The sequence below is a fragment of the Lottia gigantea genome (assembly GCF_000327385.1).
Source record: "Lottia gigantea unplaced genomic scaffold LOTGIsca_38, whole genome shotgun sequence".
Lineage (NCBI taxonomy): Eukaryota > Metazoa > Mollusca > Gastropoda > Lottiidae > Lottia > Lottia gigantea.
Genome location: NW_008709295.1, coordinates 2,235,937 through 2,257,346, shown reverse-complemented (window position 1 = coordinate 2,257,346; position 21,410 = coordinate 2,235,937). Strand labels below are relative to the sequence as shown.

At 34.8% G+C, this 21,410-nt stretch overlaps 4 protein-coding genes across 4 annotated transcripts; all 4 read right to left on the bottom strand.

Moving 5' to 3' along the window:
• Positions 1-661: 661 nt before the first annotated feature.
• On the bottom strand, positions 662-4,622 carry LOTGIDRAFT_163264 (hypothetical protein; the record flags this gene model as incomplete). The annotated part of the gene is made up of 3 exons (XM_009059325.1): positions 662-721; positions 3,337-3,791; positions 3,821-4,622. The coding sequence occupies 3 exons, from the start codon at positions 4,620-4,622 to the stop codon at positions 662-664; spliced, it is 1,317 nt and encodes a 438-aa protein (XP_009057573.1).
• Positions 4,623-7,027: 2,405 nt separating this feature from the next.
• Positions 7,028-11,298, bottom strand: LOTGIDRAFT_163263 (hypothetical protein; the record flags this gene model as incomplete). The annotated part of the gene is made up of 3 exons (XM_009059324.1): positions 7,028-7,237; positions 9,459-9,646; positions 11,163-11,298. 3 exons carry the CDS (start codon positions 11,296-11,298, stop codon positions 7,028-7,030), a joined length of 534 nt encoding a protein of 177 aa, XP_009057572.1.
• Positions 11,299-14,605: 3,307 nt separating this feature from the next.
• LOTGIDRAFT_121793 (hypothetical protein) lies at positions 14,606-15,157 on the bottom strand (the record flags this gene model as incomplete). The annotated part of the gene is made up of 1 exon (XM_009059323.1): positions 14,606-15,157. A coding segment is annotated over one exon (552 nt), but the record flags the coding sequence as incomplete, so codon positions are not given.
• A 290-nt stretch (positions 15,158-15,447) lies between these two features.
• Positions 15,448-16,838, bottom strand: LOTGIDRAFT_163262 (hypothetical protein; the record flags this gene model as incomplete). The annotated part of the gene is made up of 2 exons (XM_009059322.1): positions 15,448-15,592; positions 16,480-16,838. The coding sequence occupies 2 exons, from the start codon at positions 16,836-16,838 to the stop codon at positions 15,448-15,450; spliced, it is 504 nt and encodes a 167-aa protein (XP_009057570.1).
• Between the last annotated feature and the right edge of the window lie 4,572 nt (positions 16,839-21,410).

Genomic DNA, 21,410 nt, shown 5'->3' with positions numbered 1-21,410 from the left:
GATCCAAAGATTTGGGGGGGGGGGGGGGGGGAACATAACCTTCAACAGAAAATACTCTTATATTTACTGAAAATCCATATTTTTTATATTTATATATTACTGTTCTATCAATATTATTAGTAATAGATTCATTTGTATCAGTAAAATTTCCAAATGGAAGATTGAAATAATATGATTCTTTCTTGAGAAACTTTTTTTCTAATGCGACTATATTTTTGTCCTGTTTCAAAACTAGGTTATTAATAGTGGTTATCTGTTGTTGAATAACACTATCATCAATGTTCTGTATTTGTTGATGAATATAGGTTTTGATTTCGCTATCATCTATGTTTTGTATTTGTTTTTAAATATTTGTTAGTTCTTTTTGTAATTCACTGTTAAGTTTAGTTTCCAGAGCATTTAATTCCTGTTGAAACGTATCTTCATTTTCATCTGGAATGTTATCTATCAATTGTTGAATGTCTCATTTTTGATTTGCAATCTTATCCTCTAATTTAGATATTAATGAAATTAAATTTTGTAACTCAGTTTTATTCGCTACGTTGACCAATTCTTTTTGAATAAAACTTATTAATCTTTTTACCTCTTGTTGTAGTTTAGTTTTCGGGGAAGGGAGGGTTTGATTCTCCCAAATGTACAGGCCTAGGGTGGAGCAGACACTTTATTTAGAAATTAGGATTAAGGGTCTTGATATTGGGTTTTCTTCTGTTCTTATTCTGATCTGAAATTAGAAAAAAATAACTCGCCCGATGGGCGAGAAGTATAGTATCTGTTATGTACTGATTGTTTTTAGTTTACTATGAACAATATTTATCATTTAAGTTCTTATTTTTTGAATATGCAACTATCATTTTCTGCTTATAGACATGGGGGAATTTCTCTTGAAGGCTCTTATAGTGGGCATGAACTATCTTGCTTGCTCGATTGCTGGTTGTATTAAACGGGACAACAAAGGGTGCTATGCCTACATTATGATGAATATTTAGTCCTATAGGTCTTGCTGTATTCAATGTCTCAATCCAATGGGCCTCCCTAGATTGACGGAATTTGGTAGTTTCATCTTCGGGCAAGTCAATTTCTATACGCTCAATTGGGATTAGGGTGAGATCGTCTATTGAATGGTCGTCGAGGTTGAAATGATTAGAAACAGGCTTGTCTTTCTTTAATTTGATGTCTGACCTATATGCATTAAAGCGAGTTCGTAAATTATTCTTAGTTTCTCCTACATATTGTTTGGGGCATTTCTTGCATGAAATTAAATGTATTGCATTCGAATGTTCGCATGTTAGATGTTCCTGGATCGGGTACCTATTATTCATAGAGTTGCTTACAAAATAATGAGTTTCTGATATAAAGGGACATGTTTTGCATCTACTGGACAAACATGGGGCACTTCTTAAACCTGGAGGTACTTCGGCATAAAGTCTGTTTTTAGCTGCTATCTGTGCTAAGGTGGAATTTTTTATGTTTCGTAAAAATCGTTTAGAGTACCCACGCTCTTTCAGTTTTGAGAAAACAATCGTACAGGCTTGGTTGAAATCAGAAGATCTTGTACAAATTCGATGAAATCGTAAAACTTGTGACTTAATCTACCAGAAAAGGTATGTTTTGGGTGAAAGGAGCTCTTGTGCAAGAGTTGATGAGTATCAGTTTCTTTGAAATACACTTTAATATCCAGTTTATTTGTTTCTGCTATGGAATCTCCCTTAAAGACTGTGGTATCGAGAAAGTCTATGCTTTTGTCACTCACGTTTGCGGTTAGTTTGATAGAAGGATGGTGGTTGTTGAGAATTTCAAAGAATTCCCAAAACTGTTCGATAGAATAAGTCCAAACCATAAAAATGTCATCCAAAAAGCGTCCGTAAAAAAGTGGGTCAAATGGACAGAGGGGCAACACCTCACGTTCCCACTCTGCCATGAAAAGGTTTGCGTACGAAGGGGCGAATCGTTTGCCCATTGCTGTCCCTGAAGTTTGTAAATATGTTTTACCATTAAATGTGAAATCGTTTAGACTAAGACAAATCTCTAAAAGCTGTAGAATTGCATCGTCGGGTCTGTTTGGATCTGGGTTTCTATTAAAAGCTTTACGAACTGCCGTTAAACCAGTAGTGTTATCGATATTGGTATACATAGAAGAAACGTCGATAGAAATTAAAATAGCATTACAGGGAACTCGAAGATTTTTTATTTTATTGACAAAATCGGTTGTGTCTTTAAGGTAGGTAGTAAGAAATGATCAATGTATTCTGACACTGCATATGACTCACTACCACAGTCAGATAGAATCGGGCGGCCTTTAGGGATTTTATTCGAGATAAACCACTCCTTGGTTGGATTCTTATGGATTTTAGGCAAAGTGTACAAATGTCTCTCGCGACAATCAGGTTTGGCAGACAGATAGTCATATTGTTTCTGTTTGAGATAACTACTTTTGACTAAATCGGCAAGAATGTTATTAATCATGTTAGCAGTTTCTTTGAAAATTGGTTTCGGTAAAATGGCATAATGTTTGGGATTATTCAGTTGATTCTCTGCTTCTGAAACGTAATCCTCCCTATTCAGAATGACTCAACATGAACCTTTGTCACTCTTTTTAATAACAATGTTGTCGTCTTTCTTAAGTAAGTTTAACGCTTCACGTTCCACTCGTGTGAGATTAGGCTTTTCGTGTGTTATGGAAAGGTTCACTGTTTGGCTATTCATACTTGCAAATGCTTTCAATATTTCAGGATGGATGGCGGCCTGAGGGGGTGTCCACGTGGATTTAGGAATAAACATTGTTCTAGCACCACGTGGGGGTGGTTTCGAAAAAAATATGTGCAGCTAAGATTTCGTTGAAATCGTTCAATGGATGGTCGGAGATAATTCAAGTTAGCTATCTTTGGTGTGGGAATAAACTTAAGTCCACGGTCTAAGATTGAATGCTGAAGGGGTGTGAGAATTTTGCGGCTCAAGTTAATTACAGTTTGGCCTAGCGGTGGCCTCTCAGTATTTTTATCCCCAGTAATTAGTTTAAAGACTTACTCGATGCTTGAAGCTTGTGTATCCAAAACAAATAGATGCTGTTTGCTGTTTCTGGAGACCAATGAAGATTATCAACTGGTTCGAATTCTCTTCGTAGGGTGGTAAGATTGTTCCGCTGTTGATACTGGACTCCATCATCATGTTGTTGACAGTTCTGAGGTTCTGTTGTGCTTTCTTCGAGATTTTGTTTGAAATGGGTATACATGTGAAGAGGATCTTGGAGTTTGGGAAGGTTTTGTTGGCTGTGGCGATTAATTTCTGGGCTTGGTTAAAGGAGGTCTTTGGTAGCTGATCACGGTTGCTGAGGCCTACATGAAGAATAATGGTAGTAGGTTTGGGATCATGGTCGTATGATTCCAGGATTGACTGTATGTGATGGATTTGGGCACCGGGGTAAGAATGTATTTCGGTGTCTGAACTGGTTTTGGTAATTCGATTCAGGTTAGATGATCCAATTATTAAGGTAGATTTCTTTAGAGCAGGTAGCTTCCATAATGATTTGTCCTTGGTTTGGTGATAATACGGTTTGGTAGCGGATATAACGGTCGTCGACGGTGTGATTGGTACTGGTTTGGTAGTTGTTAGAATTGTAGCATTGGGAACGGACTGGGATCTGGTTCGAGGGGGGGAAGGTCTGGATACACGTCTCGACTTGGATGGAGACTGAGGGGTGGTTTGCTGGTCCAAAAACGCACAGAAGGAAGAAAGGTTGGCGGATCCTGGATTACGTGGTGAAGATTCAGATGGTGTGGAAGGGGAAGACGAGTCTGAAAGTGAAAAGAGAAGGGGTGTTTACCTATGTCTGCTGGACTAGGAGTAGATGAACTTCGGGCTCGTTTAGGGGTTTGGTTCGGCAGCGTGGTGGCTCTAGATGGTGCAGGTGTAGTGTCCATTTCAGTTGGTAGAGATATGGTTACTCTGGTTTTTGTTTCGTTGATTGTTTGGTAGAATTTGGAGATTACAGCTTGAGTGAGACGTTTCCCATGGGAGCGACGGGCCCAGGACAGGGCATGAGAAACGATGCGGTCGACGGCAGGTGATGATAAAGACTTGGTACGAATGGTGGTCAGCTTCTCTTGAAGTGTGGTTTGGTAATGGTCGATCAGGACCTGCGTAACCTTACAGAGCCATGTCCGATTGAGGGATCTAATATTCGCGTCGACAGCTGATGTTTTTATTGCTGGACGGATAAAACTATCCAACTCAGAGACTTTGCGTTTGAAGGTAAACGCTGGTTGGCCTTGCTGTTGAAGGGTAAGGATTGCCAAATGATGGAGGCACTGCAAAACTTGGAAGAACCCTTTCACAAAGGGTTCTTCCTCCTTATGAGTAGTGGGGACTGGTTGGCGTCGGTGGGCTGGTAGTCGTTTCTGTTGTTGGTCAGGTCGATGGTTACCTCTTGATTGGTAGGCTGTGTTGTAGGTAGGTCGGCGATGGGGTGGGATATAGCTGGATGGGTTGGTTGGTGGTCGGCGATTGGTAGGTGGTAGAGGTCGATGGAAGACAGGGCCGTTGTAGGGTACGTGATATTGGTTTGGTTGACGATTAGTGTTTCTATGTCTGGCTTCTTGCCAGTGGTTGTTGTAGTTGGGGAGCATAATGAAAATAACTTGAGGTTAGAAGGGAATGTACAGCGGATGTAACGGGAGGAAACTGTATATGCTAGCGTGAAAATGTTGGGATCAAATTATGCAAATAAGTCAAACTGGGTTTGGGGATATATAAAGTAAGATGAAAGTTATGATAAAAAATGCAAAAATATATATTTAGGTGATAAATAACGCTAACAATGATGTGAAAAATTATAACAAGTAAAACAAACACTTACGCAATTGACAATTTTTTTACATTTTTGATCATGATCCAGTTATCAAAACCGCTAGCGTTATGAGCAATTAATGTTATTCTTTTTTGATCTATTTTTCCTAAACGTTGTAACATTTGATCGATGCAATCTGTACCTACAAATATTTATACTATATTAGTCATGAGTTTGTTGTAAAATTCTTCTGGAATGGGATCTGTCGGCTTTAAATCTGGAAAGAGATTATTTATTCTGTTTAACATTTTTCTTAGTTTTTCTAAATTAATTAACGTGCAAGAATAAGGTATGGCTTTATTTTCGTTATAGGTTTCGCAATCCCATGCGTATAAACAATCACCGGGAATGGTTGGAAAAACGTTTAGTTTTAGAGGTGAAACTTGCGTTACCGCATTATCATCTTTACAAGTTCTCCATACATTTTCATCGTAATTATTTTCTATTTCTTTAATGCCTAAGGTTTTGTTAATTCTTCTTATCAAACAGAAATGTTCTTTGTGTAAATAAAGTACCCAATCTAATTCTTCGGATACTTTCTTTGGTTGAAAATGTCTATGTTTGGGCATATAAATTTGAAAATAAGCATTAAATTTCTTATTGAATTCACAGATTCTAGCAGTTGTCATAACTCCTTTTCTGTTTGATTTTGAAAAACTGTTGATGAAATCTTGAAAATCTCTCTTCGTTTAAAACACGATTAACACACTTTACAAAGCAGTATCCATCGCTCGGTATATAACAATTTATACCGATATATTCATTTATCTTTTTGAGTAGGATAACACCACTACCCTTTTTTTGATCTTTTTATTTCTTTGAAATTGTTTTTACGGAAAATCATTTTTCCTGTGAAATACCAATCAGAAGTATCCGATTTTATATCCACTCTAGCGAAGAAATTGCGAAAAGTTTTGGTATTAAAAGCTACAAATTGCATGCCTTGTTTATATCCTCCATCTTGAGTTATCTCTCCATCTAATTCAATTTGCCCTTTAAATGTTAAAAATTCATCAGTGATAAGCTTAATAACATTGCAAAAACGTTCATTTGATATGAATTTTTCAATTTTATTCATATTTTTTAATTCATCAGAGATAATCTTGTCAATAACATCGTCTAAAATTTTAATTGATATGAATTTTTTATCGTCTAAAATTTCAATTTTATTCATATTTTTAAAGCAACTATTTTTAACTAGGAATTTTTAACTTTTATTGATGATATTTCTACATCAAATTTATCTAAAATTTCATTGAATTTTTATAATTCTTCAACTGTTATGTTCTTGTCTTCTCTCGATCTTTCGAAAAAAATGAATAATTTATTAAGATATGTACTTAAAATTTCTGTTTTCCTTTTATAATGAGCTTTCTGTTTTGATGTAAAACCTAAAGTAATCAATCCACAAGATGAAATTTGAACGGCAGTGAACGCGGCTAATACAGTTGGGACAATTATTGGAAGCATTAATCCACCGGTTACGGCTGTTGCCACCGTTATCCCTACTGTTAGAACTGTACTTAATGTTTTGAAAACAGAATCGATTCTACTCCATGTTTTTTCTACATTTGTTGAATTGTTTTAGTTTTTCTTTTAGTTCGTTTTGTTTTTCTATCATATATTGTTGTCTGCTTTCGAGTTCCATTTTTTGGGTAATTAAATTAAGTGAATTTCTGATAAACCAAAAGATGGAAAGTGTTTAAGATCTACAATAGGTTTCCCAATAAGTTGTGCATTCTTTATTTTTTCATTATCTGTTATAATTATTTCAGGTTTAATAAAAAAAACTTTTAAAGTTACTAAGGATATTTGTTCTTTCGAATCATTAATCTTATTTAGAGGAACTGAAAATTTTGGTTTTTCGATATTGATTTTTATCATACATCTACAAGTATATATATCTCCAACTTCTAATCTACCATTACGTTCAATTATTGATGAAAATATTATAAATTGTTTATCTTGTTGACTTTTATGAATATCGATTGAGGTAAATAAATCAGTTTAAGAGGAATGTTTGAATGAATAACTATTATTAACAAAATATAGTTTTACGTGTTCAAAGTCTGTCGTTCCTAAAAACTGATAACTGGTTGTTGTATCTTCTTTTTGTGGATTTCTAATAATACTTGCTGATGGTGGACTTTCCGTTTCCAATATCATGAAAAATAATCATCTTCTTTATCTAGTGATTAACATTCTAAACCTATCTATATATTTTCCACTCGTTTTAATTTCATTTAAGTGATCATTCTTGCTGTTTTCGTCGTTAATTTCTAATTCTTTAGTTTCCACATTTTCTGTACCATTGATAAACTGAAAGACTTTACGAGCGATGAATTGATTAGATGAAAGTAATTTTTGTCTGAAGAATATTGAATCAACTTTTACCTGGATAGGAAAATTAATTTCAATTATAATGTTTCCTCGGAAAGTAAAATATCTTGGACAATCACTATCAAACATGCCTTGGGGAAAATCATGCTCTTATATTTATCTTGTTGACTTTTATGAATATCGATTGAGGTAAATAAATCAGTTGAAGAGCTATATTTGTGTGAAAAACTTTTATTAACCAAATATAGTTTTACGTATTCAAAGTCTGTTGCTCGTAAAAACTGATAACTGCTTATATCTTCTTTTTGTGGTTCTGGATTTCTAAAAATATTCATTGATGGTGTAGTTTCCGTCTCCAATACCATATCGAAATCACTCAATGAAAAATAATCATCTTCTTTATCTGGTATGATTAACATTCTAAACATATCTATATATTTTCCACTCGTTTTAATTTCATATAAGTGATTAATCTTGTTGTTTTCGTCGTTAATTTCATATTCTTTAATTTCTACATTGTCTCTACCATTGATAAACTGAAGAACTTTTTGAGCGTAAATTGATTAGATGAATGTGATCCTTGTTTGAAGAATATTGAATCAACTTTTACCTGGATAGGAAAATTAATTTAAATTACAATTTTTCCTCGGAAAGGATAATATGATCCAAAGATTTGTAGGGGGGGGGGGGGGGAACATAACCTTCAACAGAAAATACTCTTATATTTACTGAAAATCCATATTTTTTATATTTATATATTACTGTTCTATCAATATTATTAGTAATAGATTCATTTGTATCAGTAAAATTTCCAAATGGAAGATTGAAATAATATGATTCTTTCTTGAGAAACTTTTTTTCTAATGCGACTATATTTTTGTCCTGTTTCAAAACTAGGTTATTAATAGTGGTTATCTGTTGTTGAATAACACTATCATCAATGTTCTGTATTTGTTGATGAATATAGGTTTTGATTTCGCTATCATCTATGTTTTGTATTTGTTTTTAAATATTTGTTAGTTCTTTTTGTAATTCACTGTTAAGTTTAGTTTCCAGAGCATTTAATTCCTGTTGAAACGTATCTTCATTTTCATCTGGAATGTTATCTATCAATTGTTGAATGTCTCATTTTTGATTTGCAATCTTATCCTCTAATTTAGATATTAATGAAATTAAATTTTGTAACTCAGTTTTATTCGCTACGTTGACCAATTCTTTTTGAATAAAACTTATTAATCTTTTTACCTCTTGTTGTAGTTTAGTTTTCGGGGAAGGGAGGGTTTGATTCTCCCAAATGTACAGGCCTAGGGTGGAGCAGACACTTTATTTAGAAATTAGGATTAAGGGTCTTGATATTGGGTTTTCTTCTGTTCTTATTCTGATCTGAAATTAGAAAAAATAACTCGCCCGATGGGCGAGAAGTATAGTATCTGTTATGTACTGATTGTTTTTAGTTTACTATGAACAATATTATCATTTAAGTTCTTATTTTTTGAATATGCAACTATCATTTTCTGCTTATAGACATGGGGGAATTTCTCTTGAAGGCTCGTATAGTGGGCATGAACTATCTTGCTTGCTCGATTGCTGGTTGTATTAAACGGGACAACAAAGGGTGCTATGCCTACATTATGATGAATATTTAGTCCTATAGGTCTTGCTGTATTCAATGTCTCAATCCAATGGGCCTCCCTAGATTGACGGAATTTGGTAGTTTCATCTTCGGGCAAGTCAATTTCTATACGCTCAATTGGGATTAGGGTGAGATCGTCTATTGAATGGTCGTCGAGGTTGAAATGATTAGAAACAGGCTTGTCTTTCTTTAATTTGATGTCTGACCTATGAGCATTAAAGCGAGTTCGTAAATTATTCTTAGTTTCTCCTACATATTGTTTGGGGCATTTCTTGCATGAAATTAAATATATTACATTCGAATGTTCACATGTTAGATGTTCCTGGATCGGGTACCTTTTATTCGTAGAGTTGCTTACAAAATAATGAGTTTCTGATATAAAGGGACATGTTTTGCATCTACTGGACAAACATGGAGCACTTCTTAAACCTGGAGGTACTTCGGCATAAAGTCTGTTTTTAGCTGCTATCTGTGCTAAGGTGGAATTTTTTATGTTTCGTAAAAATCGTTTAGAGTACCCACGCTCTTTCAGTTTTGAGAAAACAATCGTACAGGCTTGGTTGAAATCAGAAGATCTTGTACAAATTCGATGAAATCGTAAAACTTGTGACTTAATTATACCAGAAAAGGTTTTTTATTTACTTCAATTGAATTTATTTGTTCCCGTAAATATTTCTTGTGAACAGCGTCATTATCGTTTTCCGGAGACTTTAAATTTGTTACTTTGAAATTGTTCATATCTAAATCACCTTGAAGAGTGTCTCCGATTTGATCCACAAAGTAAGGTTTCGCTTTATTTATCCACGCTGTAGTGTTAGATTTTTTAGTTTCTAAAGATAAAGAACCTAATCCAAACTTGTTGGCCATTTTTATTGAGTTAAATTTATTACAATTTCTTCGAATTGTTTTCCTAAACTCAACTGACATAAAACCCAAAGTGAAAGCTGACCACAAAACTTTTGTCCCGGTAATTGAATTTGAAAGGAAGAACATTTGATTGGTTTATTAGTCAATTGCATTATCTCTTCAGTAGGTTCTAATCCGTAAGAATCGAAGAAATATAAGCCAGAGTCTTTGTACAAAGCAGAATGATGAACTCCTTTTTGATCGGAAGTATGTATATTTGTTATCGCGTAAAATTTACCTTTCTTATATTTCAGATCATTTGTTTCATCTCTCATACAATAATAAAACGGTGATATATTTAACTCATTTGCCCATCTCATAAGTTGAAAGTTTGTGGTTGTATCGGTTCCATATTCATTCATTTTTAAAAGTCGGTTTTTTTTAAATATATACGTAGTTTGTGTTTGAAAAAAATTGTATTACATTCTGATAAAACACATTCAATAATATTTTGAACAGAAATTTGCATTTAAATTTAAATTTAAGAAAGCGTTAATGCTTGTCTACATCTCTTAATCTTCTATCAAATTCTTCATCTTCTTCGTTGTCCAGTATCCAACGTAACCTTTTTCGAATTAGCTTTTATATTTGAAAATCCGACTTTAAATTTGGGTTTGATATTTAAATTCTGTATTTCATTTTCGTAGTTATGTTGCGCGTTAATTGACTTTATAATATTTGGATTACTCGAGGCTTGTGTTGGTGTGACACCTATAGATGAATGAATTTTGTTATTGTATTCATCTACAACCTCTGGTAATATTTTAAGCCATTTTTGAGATTTCAATTCCGTGAACTTTTTAAATAATTTATTTTTTAGAGTCCTGTTATATCTCTCAATAACTACAGCTTTACCTTCATTATGCGTGCTGTAAATTTCAAATCCCAGAGATTTCATATTTTTGTTATAAAATTCACTTCCTTTATCTACCCACAGTTTTTCTGGATGTCGGTTAGATTGTTTCATAATCGTTTCAAATGCGTGTTTGACTGATAATCATGTTTTGTTTTTCAAAGGAATAACCCAAGCATATCTCGTATACAAATCTATAACTGTTAAGCAATATTTAAATCCTCTTTCGACTGGAATATGAATTAAATCGGCCGACCATATTTCATCTTTTTCAAACACTTTAATTTTTAAAAAGTTTTTAGTTTTTCTAAATTCTTTATGAATTTCATCCGCCAATCCCATGCCTAATTTCATCTTTGCTTTTAACAGTTTAATGATTAATGCTCTTTGCATTCTCTCTTTGAAAGTAGGATTTGGAATATTTTCAAGTTGGATTATCATTTGTCTGTCTGCTTCGTGTCTGAAGTTTATGTCTTTATTTCTGTATAGTATGTCGTGTTTAAGCGCAGCGGCGTCAACTCTATTGACTGGTTCTTCCCCTGGTTTGGGTTTATCGTTTTCGTCTAATCGCAGATCTAACCTAGTACCTGGACCGGTGAAATTATGACCGGGAAGATGTTTTTCTCCGGGATATTTCGCCCATGGAAATCCAGGAAGAGAACCCAATGATTTTTGTATATCTCCTGAACCGAAATAAGTTTTTGGAGCGTGAGCGACTATCATTTTTATCCTATAAATTTAATACCTTTTCCTTTCCTTTCTTCTAATCTCCTGTTTCGAAGTTCTCTTATTAGCTGTAATTCTTTCAACTCGTTAGATTGTTTCACTGTGTCGCTTATACTCTTTACGGCTTCCGCGATTGAGCCGATGGCTTTCGCTCCGGTTGAAATGAGTGATTTATTTTTTGAAACAAAGCTAGCTACTTTTGGAATTATTGTTTTACCTAGAGAAAATAATGAAGAAAAGATACCGTCGCCCGAATAATCTTCGAATCTGTGTTGTTCGTGTTTTAGAATTAAACTCATCCTATTTTTAAATGAGTTAATTTAACGAAGAAATTGTGGTCTGTTTTTTTTCCAAAACAAGAGTCCCTTTTCTAGAAGTTTCTAGATTAAAAATAACATTATTTAAAACGAGACTATTAAAAACCGGATGTTAAGCGAAACAAGGATGTTATTTTATATAAGGGTATTTTTAATAAGCTTTTTTTGATGGAATGTAGGAAATTGATTGAAGGTGTTTTTTGGTCTTTTTTAATGTAAGAATTTATGAAATGTAGGATGCTTTATGAAATGTAGGATGTCTTTTGAAATGTAGGGAGTTTAGGTCTTTTTTGGGAGCTTACACATTGGTCGCATTTTCCCCATGAAATGAAATGGGGAATCCCTATGCGACCAAAGTGTAAGCTCATATACTACTAGCAACAGAGGATAAAGAAAAACACAAAAAGTATGTCACGTTTGAGCCGGATTGAAAGAGAAAGAGCTGTGGGAATGGCGCAACATGGAGCAAACATCACCTTGATCGCAAGAACCTTTGGCTGCTCCAGAAAAACTGTAACAAAATTGATGCAGCGTTTGAGGCAGACAGGCAGTACATCAGACAGGCCTAGGGGTGGTCGACCACGTGTCACAACGCCAGGTGAGGACCGCCACATCAGGACAATTCATCTGAGGAATCGTTTCGTTACTGCAACAGCAACGGCATCGGCGGCATTGGGACATCGTATCAGTCGACACACAGTGTACCAGCGACTGAGGGAACGTGGTATCCGAGCACGTCGCCCCTACCACGGAGTGCACATGACACTTCAACACCGATGTCGTCGATTGACATGGGCCAGGAGAGTTCGGCGATGGCAGATTCGTGATTGGCAACGTGTGATGTTCACGGACGAGAGTAGGTTTTATCTTTACAAAAATGATGGTCGTGCTCGTGTTTACAGACGTATAGGTGAGCGTTTAAGACTAAATTCGTCTATTTCTTGTGTAATTGAATTGTCTTCAGCATAATCATCTGATACCTCATCTTCATATTCATCATCTGCTTCATCAACTTCATATTCATCAGGAATAACTTTTTTTTATATATCTTTCAACTGCTTTAGATCTTTTTGTTTCGGGTCCCGACTTTCTTATTGCATGTAGAAATTTTGAGTATGCTAGTAAATCCTTGTAATCGGCAATGCCAATATACCCGCCATTCATTAAATCTATTAATCCTTTTGTTAATGTAAATATTAAGTTTTTTGTATCGATTTTGAATATAGGGGAATTTGACTTAAATTTAATTCTAAATCCATTAAACAATAACCCCTCATCATCAATGATTGGTGTAATACTGCTTTGAAAAAAGACTATTAATATCATCTAATGTCCTAATGGCAGAGTGGGAAAGTGAGGTGTTGCCCCTCTGTCCATTTGACCTACTTTTTTACGGACGCTTTTTGGATGACATTTTTATGGTTTGGACTTATTCTATCGAACAGTTTTGGGAATTCTTTGAAATTCTCAACAACCACCATCCTTCTATCAAACTAACCGCAAACGTGAGTGACAAAAGCATAGACTTTCTCGATACCACAGTCTTTAAGGGAGATTCCATAGCAGAAACAAATAAACTGGATATTAAAGTGTATTTCAAAGTAACTGATACTCATCAACTCTTGCACAAGAGCTCCTTTCACCCAAAACATACCTTTTCTGGTATAATTAAGTCACAAGTTTTACGATTTCATCGAATTTGTACAAGATCTTCTGATTTCAACCAAGCCTGTACGATTGTTTTCTCAAAACTGAAAGAGCGTTGGGTACTCTAAACAATTTTTACGAAACATAAAAAATTCCACCTTAGCACAGATAGCAGCTAAAAACAGACTTTATGCCGAAGTACCTCCAGGTTTAAGAAGTGCTCCATGTTTGTCCAGTAGATGCAAAACATGTCCCTTTATATCAGAAACTCATTATTTTGTAAGCAACTCTACGAATAAAAGGTACCCGATCCAGGAACATCTAACATGTGAACATTCGATTGTAATATATTTAATTTCATGCAAGAAATGCCCCAAACAATATGTAGGAGAAACTAAGAATAATTTACGAACTCGCTTTAATGCTCATAGGTCAGACATCAAATTAAAGAAAGACAAGTCTGTTTCTAATCATTTCAACCTCGACGACCATTCAATAGACGATCTCACCCTAATCCCAATTGAGCGTATAGAAATTGACTTGCCCGAAGATGAAACTACCAAATTCCGTCAATCTAGGGAGGCCCATTGGATTGAGACATTGAATACAGCAAGACCTATAGGACTAAATATTCATCATAATGTAGGCATAGCACCCTTTGTTGTCCCGTTTAATACAACCAGCAATCGAGCAAGCAAGATAGTTCATGCCCACTATAAGAGCCTTCAAGAGAAATTCCCCCATGTCTATAAGCAGAAAATGATAGTTGCATATTCAAAAAATAAGAACTTAAATGATAAATATTGTTCATAGTAAACTAAAAACAATCAGTACATAACAGATACTATACTTCTCGCCCATCGGGCGAGTTATTTTTTCTAATTTCAGATCAGAATAAGAACAGAAGAAAACCCAATATCAAGACCCTTAATCCTAATTTCTAAATAAAGTGTCTGCTCCACCCTAGGCCTGTACATTTGGGAGAATCAAACCCTCCCTTCCCCGAAATATAATACCACCATATGGATTCGGTTCTGGGTGATCTTTATGAGGTTCTATCGGAGGTTTATATTCTAAAGCTAATTTCTTTTTAATATACTCTTGAGATTTTAATATGGGATGAAATAGAGTTTGCAGATTTTCTGTTAATCCAAGTTGTTGTAATCTGTTATTTTCAACTATGTCTTTATTTTATTCTTAGCTTTGATATATTTTTTATTTCTTTTTAAAATATTATTCCAATCGCTACTCATTTTTAAAAAAATAAAATTTAATAAATGTCTGTTATAACTCTTTCTAGTATTAACGAATATATATCCATGATCATTTGGGTTTTTCCATTAAGCTTTACAAACCTTTTTAAATGCATCTCTGTCCATTCCGTGATTTATCGACTGAATGATTTGAGATGAATCTTTATCGTTTAATTCAAATAATGAAAAACATTTTGCATTTTTTCTAATGAACATAGAATCCATCCCGTAAAAAGATTGAGATTGGTATATACAGTGACAGTTGTGATGTCTTCCTTTCGTGAAGAATTCTTGTTGGACAGCTTGATTTCTTTGCGCTACGCAGTCGTCAAACAATATTAAGTTCTTTCGTTTGCTATCAATATTAGACAAATCTAAGCCATTAACATTTTTCGTAAGAAAAACTTTTATATCCGTTGGATTCTTTGCTTCAATGAAGTTATCTATGATATCTTTTATTTCCACTTCTTCTTCGTTTTCTTCGTAATATTGAAATAGGTCTTGAACATCTTTCGTTGGTAGATATTCTAAAGCTTTGAGAGATTGATAATACGATTGCTCTGGTGTTGTTGTGTAGATATACAAAGAATCGAAATCTAAAAGGTTTGGTGTTATCAACATGTTAAAAGTGAGATGAGTTTACCCAGAACCGGAACTACCGCATATACACATGAGCATTGGGTTATTAGGAAATATTTCTGAATGATTAAATTTTTTGCCCATTTTTTATTATTTTATTTTATTCCAAAAATCACTCCTTCTCCTTTATACTTTGAAAGAAATAATCCTTCTCCTGTGTGTATATTTTTTAAAAATATTCCATTACCCTTATGTTTGACTATGACTTCTCCTGTGTCAATACTATCTACCAATTTATTCAATCCTTGTTTAACAGTTTTGTTGGTTTCTTCCCCAAATCTTTTTCCAAATTATTTTATTGTGCCTATCATATCTCCCACTCCTGAACCTTTTGCTTCCTTTTCCATTATTAAATTATGTCTACGTTCTTCAGCGGCTTTAGGATCAGCTGCTTTCTTTGCGTTGGCAGCTTTGACTGCGGCAGATATTCCGCCGCTGCAATACCGCCAAATATTAAAGGTAGAAGGAAAGGTAAAAATCCACCTTCTTTTGCGTTCGCGTCAATTCTTTCTAAATCTATATCGTCACTGACTTTACAATATTTATATTTATCAATAAGTTTTTAGTTATGTTAATTTTTTTACCATTGAAAGTTATTACAGCTGGGGAAGCTGTTTCAATAGCTTCTATTATTTTCATAACTAAAGTTTCTGGTTTCATTTTTAAGGGTGTATTTTTTACTCAATTCATATCATTCTTCTATCTGCTATTTTAATTAAATGTTTTGCTTCTTCGAGTAGTAACAATAACCGGTTACATCTCCTTGTGTTTTTTCAATATGAATATTTATGTTCACTCCTGTTTTGAAAAGATCTTCTTGATGAGCTGATAGATCAAAACAGAAGATTGGATGATTAAGTGCAAAATCTACATATTCAAACTGAGGTGGATTTCCAAATAATTCACACATGTTTTTATTGTTTCTATACAATTCATTATAATCCTTTGTGGTTGGATTAATTGTTAAAGGTTGGTTAGGATAATTATCGTTGTTTAATCTTACTTGAACTTTATGGATTAAAGGATTTTGAGTTTAGTTCATTGCCACTCTGAAGACATTATTGTTATTCGTTTGAGAATCTGGTAAGATTTTGAAACCGACCATTAAATATCTTGCTGGTTTAATAGTGTTAGTGATTGGCCACGTGGTGGATTCTCCAGTTAAAGTCATGCTTCCTACCGTATTACGATGAAAAAAAGCTATTCAATATCTTTAGTTAATGAGTTGAATATTCTCGTTTCTACTTCAATTGATGGTGTTATTACGGGTATGAAAAGTTGGAGATTCGTTATTTCTAATTTTGCATCTGAACCATTCTCACCAAAAAAATATCTTATCATCGTTGATTTCTCTTTGTAGATGAATTTTATATGGTAACCCTATGGAAACTTTTCTATCTTCCAACAGACCCAATAAAGGATATAATTTCCAATTTATGTAATTACCCCACCTATTATTCTCAACAATATTATTGTACTGAATTACTCGTTTTTCGAATTCATGATTAGCTGCTCGTGCTACTCTTTGTATTGTGTTTCGAGCAACAACTCTCACTCTAGCTAAATCAGCATCATTTGCAAGATTTCTTACCGGTTCTTTTAAAACACTTCCATCACCAACATAGGGTATCCAACCTGAGACTGAATCAAAATCTTTAGGATATATAATTGTTTTCAACATTGTGTCGAATTACCTAGGGTGTTTAATTGTTTCTATCGGATTTGAACCAGCTTCCAAAACCATCTCGCTAAATAAAGATGGAAAGAAATTGTTTTCTAACGTTGTATTAGTTTGTGGAACTTGATTTTGAGTGGCGTCTTTGATTTTGAAATCGCATCTGAAATAAGCAACCAATTCGATAATGAATTTATTTCGAAGGTAATTCTACCACCATCATTTAATTGGGATTTAGAACCAACAGTCGGTGAGATGTAATATAATCCTCTTTTTTCTTGTTAAATGAATAACGAATCGGATCGTATAATCTAAAGATTGGATCTTATATTTCATTTGCCATTTTTAAGGTTTGAAATTTGAGTAGAAAATAAGTTTTTTTCAAAAAAGAGTTATCTCCCTTCTACTAAAAATAACATTATTTAAAACGAGGCTATTTTAAAACCGGATGTTATTTTTATAAAAGGGTATTTTTAATATGCTTTTTTGATGGAATTGATTGAAGGTGTTTTTGGTGTAAGAAATGTAAGGGAGTATAGGTGTAATAATTTATGGGAGTTTAGGTCTTTTTTAGTGTAAGAATTTATGAAATGTAGGGTGTTTAGGTCTTTTTTGGGGAGGAAATTGATGGAAAGTAGGGTGTTTAGGTCTTTTTTGGGAGCTTACAGATTGGTCGCATTTTCCCCATAAAATGAAATGGAATGGGGATCCCCGTGCGACCAATCTGCTCTAGTACTACTAATCAAAACTTGTTTTTTGGTGCTTGTTTGTTTGTATTTATATATCTTGTGTGACAATAAATTGCGCTTTGAGAACACAAATTAATTTCTATCAATCCTTATGACTTGAGCAGCGAAATTGATCAAGAATCAACAACAGTGATAAATGATGTCCCAAATCACGTGATTCCGTCATGACTAGTAAACTACAGCGCGCAATGCTCTTTGGTCTATTCTTTTGTTTTTTGGTGCTTGTTTGTTTGTATTTATATATCTTGTATGACAATAAATTGCGCTTTGATAACACAAATTAATTTCTATCAATCCTTATGACTTGAGCAGGAAATTGATCAAGAATCAACAGCAGTGATAAATGATGTCCAAGATCACGTGATTCCGTCATGACTAGTAAACTACAGCGCTCAATGCTCTATGATCTATTCTCAATAAGTAGATTATATCAAGGCAAACAATTATCAATATGAATTTTGTTAATTCACCTGTTAATGGAAATTTCTTCCTAAATTTCATACTAAGAGTGATTCCGAGCTGGAATTTATGATAAGCATTCGTTTTTGCTTTCCTTTTACCGCATGTCACAAGGTTGTTTTCTCTACAAATTCCTTTTAATGCGGTACAATACCATACTATAGGTGAAAAGCATTGAACGATATGGCCGCCGTCATGTTTTATGATTTAATCAATCCCATAATTCCTAGTGCGCGAATAACCGTAAAATGGTCTATTGCCGGCGAAAATAATCAGCTAAAAATATGTATCATTTTTATACCGGCGATTCTTTCGGGCACCATCGACACTGCTGATCGAATTTTGGATCGATTTTTTAAATTCGCCGCGATCGGGCGAACAAAATCGCTCGTGTGCCCCTCTATTAGAAACCATTTATAAAATATGCAACATGGCTCCTTTAAAGGCTACTTTCTATGACCCTATGCTATGTAGTTACATTTGAACACTACCCATTTGATGAACCTCACAAGGACATATGTGTTGCATTTTGTGCAGGTTGGTCAGAATTCAGAAATCCATAATCTTTCAGCCCATGAACCTCCAGAGCTGCACATGTTGTGTTCTTTTCGTGTTGCAGCACCTAAATCTCGCATTTTATACGCCCACATGAATTGGGGGCGTATATTGTTGTCACCCATATAAAAAAATAATTAGTATGAGCTATTGCCCTTGTTCTTGAACACGCGTTCAATTTTAGCTTGTAAACACTCTAGAAGGCACAATTCGTGACAGATTTTGACGAAACGTGGTTTGAGTGTTTGTTATCACCCAAGGATAAACCTTTATGAAAATCAGAAAAATTGAAAAAAATATTTAGTATGAGTTATTGCCCTTGTTCTTGAAAACGCGTTCAGTTTTTAGCTCGTAAACACTCCAGAAGACACAAATCCTGAAGGATTTAGATGAAACTTGGTTTGAGTTAGTAATCTCCCAAGGATGAACCCTATTGAAAATCAAACTAATCGAAAAATAATTAGTATGAGTTATTGGCCTTGTTCTTGAAAACGCGTTCAATTTTTAGCTCGTAAACGCTCTATATTAAATAGCACAACATAATATTCTCCCAAATGCTTAAGTAGCATGTGCAAATCAGAACGTCATCTCATTTTTCCCACTCTTCCTTATTGCGCAGTCAGTTACATTTTATTGAGAACACAGGAGGTACATGGAGCCAGAAGAGGAAAACATCTATAATTTGATTTTAATTGTGTATCATCTGTGTATCTTGTGTTTTGTTGGGATAGGAAGGTCTATAAATACCGAAATCAGAAATTATACTTCAAACATTCCTTGTTATTTACCTGCATATTTTGTAATTTTAGAACTCTAGTCGCTTCAATTTTCCGAGAGCACATCATGTATTTCTCGCAACTTATTGCTTCACGCAAGATTCCTTTTCCATATTATTGTGTCATTTGTTAAATATTGTCGAATTTTTCATCTGTAATCATGACTAGTATAAGAGTATATAGATAGAGGGCACTTTTGTATAATTTATATAATGTCCTAACGTCAAAAGGTGATTTTTCTTTTTTATGAATTATACAAAAGTGCCCCCTATCTATATACTCTTATACTATTCTTTTGCCTGCGGCGCCCCCAAGCCCACCAAACAAACAACCCAACCAGGCACGCGGTTAATAAATCCGGAGCCTATAGGGGTACGCGTTTAACAACCCCAAGCGCCCCAGGCCAATAATATCTTCAAATTAACTCATTTAAAAACAGAATGAGTTTAATTTTAAAACACGAACAACACAAAGTCGAAGGAGATGGTTTCCTCTCAGCTCTATCCTCTCTCATCCCAAAAGTAGCCAATTTTGTCTCAAACAACAAATCCTTTATTTCCTCAGAAGCCCATCCCAAAAGTAGCCATCTTTGTCTCAAACAACAAATCCCTTATTTTGCTCAGAAGCCCAAGCTCTTGGATCTGTAGCAAAAGCAGGAGTAAATATAAGCGATGCAGTGAAAAGATCTAACGAGTTAAAAGAATTACAACGTATAAGAGAAATGCGAAATAAAAGATTAGAAAACAAAAAAGGCAATGGTTTTAAAATCATTGGATAAAAATGTAAATGATAATTGCTCAAACTCCTAAAACCTATTTCGGTTCTGACATTCAAAAATCATTAGGCTCTCTTCCCAGAGAAAAACATCTTCCGGGTCATAATTACACTGGCCCAGGTACAAGGTTAGAACTGCGATTAGACCAAAATGATAAATCAAAACCAGGTGAAGAAACCGTCAATAGAGTTGACGCCGCTGCAGTTATAGCTAACATGAAGTCACAAAAAGGCGCAATACCTAAACAAAAAAAAAGTATAGGTCTGTATTGGCCTAAGTCAGCTTGAATCGCTTGACTGAAGCCATACAGACCTTTGTCAACTTGAGAAGCAACCAAGCGTAGCGCAGCCTCATATAAAAACCGAGCCACACCATAATTAGTTCGACACTCGTACTGTGAACAACTAATTAGCTGTCTCTCTAGTCTGGATTGGTGAAATTGGATTAGCGGATTACTGTCAAGTATTAATTAAGTATAACTCAATTAACTTTTGACACCTGCCACTAATTACTGTGAGTTCGTTCCTTTTTATTCTTTTCTTTTATCTTTTCTTTGGGCGGCCGACAATTTCTTTGGCGGAAGAAATTCAAGCTGTCCTACAAAGCTTTCACTAGGTTTCGTTTTGTTTCGTTGTTCTCTTTTCATTTTTCATACTATCAATTTTTGCACAGTCTGCAAGGCATTCTTGATAGCTATCTGATCTGTCTTGTATTGTATTGTATCTTATATTTATTTGTACTAATCAAACCTTCAATTTCAGCTAAAATGGCCTCTCAACAATCCACCAAGGTTAGCTATGCCGATGTTGCGAGTCGGCCAGCTGCTACCATGCAACCCAGGGTAGCAAGGCCGGAGTTCTCCAACATTGTAATAGTGAAGCCAAGCGGGGGCAAAACTTTCGGCAGCACGAAGTCGAAGGTCATCGGCGACTTCATCCGGAAAGAGTGGAAGTATAGCTCTCTTCCGGAGGTCAAAGTCCTGGCCAACGGCAACGTGCGGCTGAACTTTGAGTTCCTGGCAGATGCGGTTTATGCTGCCAACCAAACCGCACTGTGTGGGATGAAGGTGGACTCGGCCATGTCCACCTTCAACAAGACGGAACGGGTCGTCATTTATGGCGTCCCCTCCGAGTACTCAGAGGGTGAATTGCTGGAGGATCTTAAGCTCCACAATCACGCTGTAGAGGGTTTATACCTCTACAAACCTCGGGAGGGCAAGTCCGTAAGGACTGTCCAATTAACATTTGCAAGCGGGAAAGTACCC